This window comes from Pelodiscus sinensis, chromosome 18, assembly GCF_049634645.1.
Source record: "Pelodiscus sinensis isolate JC-2024 chromosome 18, ASM4963464v1, whole genome shotgun sequence".
Classification (NCBI taxonomy): Eukaryota; Metazoa; Chordata; order Testudines; family Trionychidae; genus Pelodiscus; species Pelodiscus sinensis.
The window spans coordinates 6641155-6649575 of NC_134728.1; the positions used below are offsets into that span (position 1 = coordinate 6641155).

At 45.0% G+C, this 8421-nt stretch overlaps 1 protein-coding gene across 1 annotated transcript in view; it reads left to right on the top strand.

Annotated features, from left to right (window-relative positions):
- NKAIN4 (sodium/potassium transporting ATPase interacting 4) overlaps positions 1 to 2595 on the top strand; it is a 99474-nt gene extending 96879 nt beyond the window's left edge. The window contains exon 7 of the mRNA XM_075901054.1: positions 2253 to 2595. Within this exon, the coding sequence (XP_075757169.1) occupies positions 2253 to 2262 (10 nt within the window). The 3' untranslated portion in view covers positions 2263 to 2595. The remainder of the gene's footprint in view (positions 1 to 2252) is intronic.
- The last annotated feature ends 5826 nt before the right edge of the window (positions 2596 to 8421 follow it).

Consider the following 8421-nt stretch of genomic DNA (forward strand, 5'->3'; position numbering starts at 1 on the left):
TGCTGAGCCCCTAATCTTAGATCAAAATGATCTCAAAGTCATTTTACATCATTTTGGTGTCAGGAACTGCTCCCACTGTGGACTGGAACTGGGCCTGGGTTTCCACAAGAAGAGATTCACACACACTGGGAAACCCATCTACAAATCTGGTCTGAGTTTGCCTGGGTCCATGGCATGTTTCCACCTGCTTTTAGGTTTCAGTTCAGAGCACTCAGCCCAGGTTTATTAACTTTTTTTGTAGCGTAAGAAATTAAATACATTATTTTTCACTATTTGTCATCTGCTTTGTTACTAAAGGTTACCTTCTTCAAATCTAAACACAACCAAGCAATCCATACTGTGTGAAGTCTGGCTGTTAGGCAGCAGCTGGTTGCTTGGAGTGAGGCAGCTGGTCCTTTCACACGTGGAGGGACAGGAATACTTTGCCTCTCTCTGCCTCCCAGTGGGTAACCGCTCTTCTTAATGACAGCTTTTAGAGGTAGCCCCTTCAGCAAAACAATGAGGAGGCCAGAATCACCTTGAAGGCTAACAATTTTATTATGGCATAAGCTTCTGTGAATTGCAACTCACTTCATCAAAGCATGAAGTGAAAGAAAAAGAAACAGACTGTAGGGATACAGAGATGGGAGTGTTACATTAGAGCTAAATCAATCAGGATGGCTGTGGATAAGGTCAGAATACCTAAAGTGGAAAATTTCTACGGGAACTGGTAATTTTCTGCTTTAGATATTCTCACCTTCTTATCCACATCCACCATGATTGAATTAGCTCTAATGTAACACTCCCCTCTATCTCCCTACTATCTGAAATAAAAGACAGAACGATGTAGCACTTTAAAGACTGATTCTTTTTCTTTCACTTCATGCATCTGATGAAGTTGCAACTCATGAAAGCTTATACCGTAATAAAATCGTTAGTCTTTAAGCTGCTAGAGGACTTGTCCTTTTACTCTTAGTGCTTTCTAATCAATCCCATTGTGCTTCAGACAGTTCTCTAATATTGAGCATGGCCACGTGAATCCTGACACCCCAGGCAGCTGCCCGTATGCAGCATGTGAGGACTAAGTGATGAGAATAGAATCCATAAAATGTAGGTGGGCTCCCCGAGTTAAAACAGCCCCGTACTGAGTGACCGTAGTACCCGATCCAAACATAAGCCGTTCTGCCTTATCCCAGCTGCAGAAAAAAGGCAGCCAACTCATCACAACCTCAGAAGACCTTTTCGATTAGTGATAAAGTGAAAACACAGGTCCAGTTTCTAAAAACACTAGCGTTGCCAAGAGTATTTGGATCGGCCCCTTTGGTTCAGGCCCCTGTTTAAGTGCACATAAAATCTGGATTCAGTCAGGTAACATTCTGTCTAACTCTTAAAGGACTAACTTCCTTAACCATGCTGGGATCTAGGAGGAAGTGCAATTATGATCAGCTCTGGGCTAAAACATTTAAAAAAAAATCAAGTTAGGACCTTTTTTTTTTTTTTTTTTTAAATCATTGTACCATATAGCTGCTGGTTGCTGCCTCTCCAGTGAGTTTTGCAGCAGAAGTTTCTTCAGGCTTAATTTTTGCATTTTCTGCCTCAGCTACGTGCATATTTTTTCCCTTGCCGTACCAGTGTAACTAACATTTCACAAACGCAATTCATGCCATTGAAAAATCAGGTGAGCTTTAGAGTCTAGCTCCAGAGGAAATAGTACTAGCATTTCATGTTCCCTCCTCTGAGCATGCAAAGTTCATGATTCCCTGTTCTGTTCATTCCTTCTGGGGTACCTGGCATTGACCACTGTCAGAAGACAGGATATTAGAGGGGATGGAATTTTGGTCTGAGCCAGTACGGCCATTTTTAGAGTCCCGTAGCCAAATTTCCAAAGGTATTTAGGCACCTGAAGATGCACAAAGGCATGGGGTGGGATTTTCAGACATGCTTAGGAAGCTAAAGCCCAATAGCAGGAATTAGGTGCTACCAGATTTTGAAAATCCCACTTGGAGCCTATTTGCCTCATTGGGTGTCTAAGTCTCTCAAACACTGGCCCCCTACTAGTAGAGATTGATTTTCAGAGCTTGCAAGTTCCATAGGGGGATCATTCAGTTTGCATTCAACTGGCCATGAACTGCTGCAGAACTCATCCATGTATAGGGTGCATCATGGGAGAACAAAAATTGTTTTGCTCATATTAGTTCAATACCATTTAAATGGATTTATGCAGACTATTTCACCTTTGCCTTTTAAGCTGATAGATTTCCCTTTCTCCCCAGGCCTGCATAAGTAAGGAAGAGCCACCTTACACCTAGCAATCAAAGGCGCTGCAAGAAAAGAAGCCGTCCTCAGCCTGGATCTGTGACAGAGGAAACACCTTTTTAAAAAAAAAAATTTTACACTATGAATGTACGTTGATGAATGGCCACTAGGTTTTTTTTTCATTTTGTGAGTGTCCTGATGAACTGTTAGTCCCATGGCCTAGCCTTACTGACCCATGGATGGGACAGTCTTGTCTGAGATGAGCAAATCCACGGGGAGCCCTCGAGTATCTCTGAGCATGGGAGCTGAACTGCTTTCCACGATGGAGCTATAAAGAATAAAGTCCTGCTGATCCCAGTGGTTCAGGTTTCAACAGTTTTGTAATTTACTACTTTTTTTAAAAAATGGACTAATAGCTGCCCCCCCACCCCCAACAAACTCATCCTTCCCACCCTCCAGGAGACAGGCTCTTTGCATTTGCTGAGAATTGTTTATTAGTTTTAGAAGGGTCTGAGACTTTCCTCTTCCCTCTCCCGGATAACCTAAGGCTTTGGATGCATGAGGAGTGCACCCTGATCTCTGCTCTCGGGGGTATAGGCACGAGGGCACCTGTGCTGGTGAAAAGTCCTAACGTAGACACCCAAGGCCATGATTTGCTTCTGGTACAGTTGAACCCAGTTTCAAGGATGAAAGAGCCCCACCAGTGCAAAGTGTAATTTATAACAGCTGTGCATGCCATAAGCTTACATGGCTGCAGGCAGAGGTCCACGTCCTCATGCATTAGAGACCACTTGTGCCAGACCCCCACACCAGTCAAATTTACTCCAGGAATGGCTTGAACCATAGTCCATGGGGGAATTTGTAGAGATGAATTTTATTTTAAGGGGTGGGGAGGAGGAAGTGGGGGATACTCATCACTGTAATTAAAGTGCATCATGGGCCACAACCATGGAAAATAAAATACAATAATCACCTACTGGAATGGGGGGGCGTGGTTTGTTTTTCAAAGCAGCAGCCTCTGGAGGGATCCAGCCCGGAGAAGGAATCTGAAGGTGGCTCAAAGCCATCAGCAGCTACACCATCAGCACTGTAGCCCTCAACTTACCTCCCTGTTACTGAACGAGTGCACTTACACTGCTTGCTATTTTAGGTCCATTCAGCCAGACTGACTGCTTCTTTTTCATACGAAGAGGAAAGCATTTTAGGAACCTTTAAACACCATGACATCAGAAGCCACATTTGGCATCAGGCAGAATGACTGGTTTCTGTTTCTCTCAAGCGCTGCTTGTTAATGGCTTGATGAGATGAGCTAGGGTAGTCTCTTGTCCCCTCCCATCGCTCCCCCGCAGCAAGCATACCACAGGGGTGGTGTTAACATTCCTCCTCCTATTAACAGGAAGCAGGGCTGGCTACATGGCATCTGGGCTGGGAGGCTGCTTCCCAGCTGCCTACAGCATGCTTAAATCCATGTGGATGTTGTGGCTCGGGGGCAGCTAAGGCCCTTTGGCCCACCCCACCTCATGGGGCTGGGCATATGGCAACATTGCAATAGCCCCCACTGCTGTTGGGGACACTGCAGCTCGAGCTTTATAAGTACAAATCCTCTACCTGGGTCCTCTACTCCCTCCCAGCTGCAGTGTCAACCTACCCTTTGCTATCCTGTGGAATGCAAGGACTAGAGAGCGCTGGGGCCACCATGGAAGTCAATGGCAACAGCGTCCCTGAAAATAAAGGCTTCTTGAAGGGCCTTCATCATCCCACTCAGGTTCTGCAATGAAGGGAGCTGTTACGGCAAGAGCCGAAATGAGGGAAGTGAGACTTGCCTGCCCCTTCAACACTGGAAGAGCTCAGTAAACTCCCCTCTAAAGAGAGATTGGTGGTTTAATCAGTCCAAGTTTTGCCACTGCTCTAAGCTCCCTGGTCCTAACTAATTGGCACCCTCGGGCGACTGCCTAGCTTGCCCGTAGGGTTGCCAGATGGTTAAAAAAAGGGGGGGGGGAAGTGTCAGGGAGTAGCCAGGGAAACTTGGTGGAAGGATTCGGGAGGTTGGGCCGAAATGCGGTTGTGGCCTACACCTAAGACCAGCTCTGTTGGCCGTCCCTTGAAAAGGGCAGCCCCGGCTGACCACCCGGCTTGCCTGCCCCTAAGATCAAGACACAACTGGCTGCAGCCAGTTTTGAACAGCTGGGCTACGTCTACACTGGCATGATTTTACGGAAATGCTTTTAATGGAAAAGTTTTCCGTTAAAAGCATTTTCGGAAAAAGCGCGTCTAGATTTGCACGGATGCTTTTCCGCAAAAGTGCTTTTTGCGGAAAAGCGTCCGTGCCAATCTAGATGTGGTTGTGCGCAAAAGAGCCCCGATCGCCCTGTGCAGTCTACACTGGCCCTCTTGCGCGAATGATTTGCGCAAGAGGGCTTTTGCCTGAATGGGAGCAGCACTGTATTTCCGCAAGAACACTGAATCTTACATGAGATCATCAGTGTTCTTGCGGAAATTCATGTAGCCAGTGTAGACAGCTGGCAAGATTTTCCGCAAAAGCAGCTGGTTTTCCAGAAAAACTTGCCAGTCTAGACACAGCCCTGGAATGTTGCACTAATCTGGTGCATTTGCTCAAGAAGGTATTATTGCAGGTTGCGCCATGGATAGGATGGTCTTAGGCCTCAGAATGCTTTATACTAGGGATGTAAGCAACTAGTCAACTATCTGATAAGCATAAGCTTATGGATAGTCAACTAGTCGCTTCCCTCCCCTCCCCCCCCATCTTGCTGCCTCTATCAGAAGCAGCAAGGGCAGTGGAGAGCAGGAGCCAGTTCTGGGGAGAGCAGGCTTAAAAGCCATTTCCCTCAGCCCAGTCTCCGCAGGTAGTAGGGGAAGCGGAGGGGTATAGAATCATAGGACTGGAAGGGACCTCAAGAGGTCATCGAATCCAGTCCCCCGCCCTCAAGGCAGGACCAAGCTCCGTCTACACCATCCCTGACAGATGTCTATCTAACCTGTTCTTAAATATCTCCAGAGAGGGAGATTCCACCACCTCCCTTGGCAATTTATTCCAATATTTGACCACCCTGACAGTTAGGAATTTTTTCCTAATGTCCAATCTAAACCTCCCCTGCTGCACTTTAAGCCCATTACTCCTTGTCCTGTCCTCAGAAACCAAGAGGAACAAATTTTCTCCTTCCTCCTTGTGACACCCTTTTAGATATTTGAAAACCGCTATCATGTCCCGCCTTAATCTTCTTTTTTCCAAACTAAACAAGCCCAGTTCATGAAGCCTGGCTTCATAGGTCATGTTCTCGAAACCTTTAATCATTCTTGTTGCTCTTCTCTGTACCCTTTCCAATTTCTCCACATCTTTCTTGAAATGTGGCGCCCAGAACTGGACACAGTACTCCAGCTGAGGCCTAACTAGTGCAGAGTAGAGCGGCAAAATGACTTCGAGTTTTGCTTACAACACACCTGTTGATACAACCTAGAATCATATTTGCTTTTTTTGCAACAGCATCACACTGTTGACTCATATTCAACTTGTGGTCCACTCTGACCCCTAGATCCCTTTCCGCCATGCTCCTTCCTAGACAGTCGCTTCCCATCTTGTATGTATGGAACTGATTGTTCCTTCCTAAGGGAGCACTTTGCATTTCTCTTTATTAAACCTCATCCTGTTTACCTCTGACCATTTCTCTAACTTGCTAACGTCATTTTGAATTATGTCCCTATCCTCCAAAGAAGTTGCAACCCCACCCAGTTTGGTATCATCTGCAAACTTAATAAGCGTACTCTCTAACCCAATATCTACATCATTGATGAAGATATTGAACAGTACGGGTCCCAAAACAGACCCTTGAGGAACTCCAGGTAGCTGATTCCCAGCTGATGCCCAGCCCCAGACACTGCATCTCTGCCAGCTCTTCATACGTTTAGGAGGCAGAGCCACAGTGGGGTTAATTCCTGGGGCCAGGAGCTAACCCCGCTGTGGCTCTGCACTTTCCCCTGCTTATCAACTAGTCGATTCTTTGATTTGACTAAATTTAACGTCCCTACTTTATACCACCTCTTTCCACCTCACAAGGTCCAATTGGGGGATCCAATGTGATTGACCCAGCCTGAGGGACAAAAGAGTCAAGGCAGTGCTGCATGATCCATTCTTCTAGCATTAGTCACTTATACCCTGGTCTACACTAACGAGTTATTTCGTAACAAGTGGTGCATCTACACTACGAACCCTGTTAATGTGACATAATGGGACGGTTATTTCAAAGTCCGTATTCCTGCTTTCCTTGAGGAATAAAACTTACTTAAAAAAAAAAAAACTTACTTTAAAATAGTTATTTCGATATAGTAGCAGTGTGAATGCTCTGCTGCTGCTATTTCAAAATAACTACTCCAGAGAGTAACGCAAAGTAATTACTCCCCGATGATTCCTGGGGCTCTAAATTGAGGTAGTGCATCCACAGTAATGGAACCCTGCCTCTGATTAATTTCAAGACTTCCCCCCCGCCCACCAGTGGGGATATGCTATTTGATTTTGCTATTTTATTTCAAAATAAATAAATGCAACTTGTTTCATAGTGGAGACGTGCCCTATCACCTCAGCATTGTGCTTCTTAATTCCTAATCTCAGTTTTCAACAATAACGTGAAGTTGGATTTGAGGAATGTGGGTTACTGTCATCCACTTTAGTTCCAGAATGAGGGACCCTTGAGATTGTGTCCTGCTGTAAACCTGAAGAATGAACACACCTGGGCTGTGTCTAGACTGGCCAGTTTTTCCGGAAAATCAGTCGATTTTCCGGAAAAAAAAACTTGCCAGCTGTCTACACTGGCCGCTTGAATTTCCACAAAAGCACTGACTTCCTACTGTAAGAAATCAGTGCTTTTTGCAGAAATACTATGCTGCTCCCGTTCGGGCAAAAGTTTCTTTTGCGCAAAAGTTTTGCGCAAAAAAGGGCCAGTGTAGACAGCTGAGATTTGTTTTGCGCAAAAAAGCCCCAGTCACGAAAATGGCGATTGGGGCTTTTTTGAGGAAAAGCACATCTAGATTGGCACGGACACTTTTCCGCAAAAGCACATTGTTATAATGCAAACTCCGCGCCAATCTAGACGCTCTTTTCTGAAAATGCTTTTAACGGAAAACTTTTCCGTTCAAAGCATTTCCAGAAAATCATGCCAGTCTAGACGTAGCCCTGAATATTTGAATTTTACTGACTAATGCCCTCAGCTACTGGACTTGATAGAGCTTGTTCAGCTGACCTGTCCCCTATCAGGGACCTTATTTTATAACTTATAACCCTTCATTTTCCCCCCACTGATTTTCATCATTAGCAAGGGCACAGTCACCTCCAGTTTCCGGTGCACCGATTCCATTTGCTCTATACTTTGCTAACAAACTACATTTCATTCATGTCTAGGTTATGGGAATGAAGAACAGTTGAAAGCTAGATTAATGGTGCCCTCTGCTGGCTGCAAAGGACAACTAAAATCCCCAATAGTCTTTTGCCTGGCATTGGAAAGGGTCACACACTGGTGCGAACAATGCATGAAGCTAGGCAGCAGCCTTTCACAGCTGAAATAGCTGACACTGGATTAACTCAACAAGAGCAATTTCCTCCAGGATCTCAGTTTGCATCCTAATTATATCCACCATTAAGAACATCACAATCCTCCTGCCAATTATACAATAAAATGAGCCAAATTCTGAATTGAAGCTGGTTCCCTCCTCAAAATGGATTTAAAAGGCTTTTGAGGTTTAAAACATCCCCTTTTCAGGTTAGTACAAGTGTTTAAACTGGGCCCAATCCACAGGTTAATTAACAATGCATGTTAATGCCATTATGGGTTTGTAATGGAAATGCAGACACCCTTGTAAGTACAAAAGGTCACACTTATTCTGTGGTAGCCCTGAACTCTCAACACCAACCAGCTCCACTGATTAGCTTCCAGAGAAAAAGGATTTTTGCATTTCAAATCTCAGTTCTGCATAGTGAAATAATAGACCCTTCCTTTGCACCAGACAGCTTAATTGGGTCACCTAGATAGAGCCAAGGCCTATTAGGTGCACAGAAACATGGAACCAGACAAAGGCTGTAAGTGACAAGGCAAAGGATACAGCTGATATGCTTAAGAGGAGGAAGATAAGGCTTGAGTGAAATAATACAAAATAGCGTGGTTCTGCTTACACCTTAAA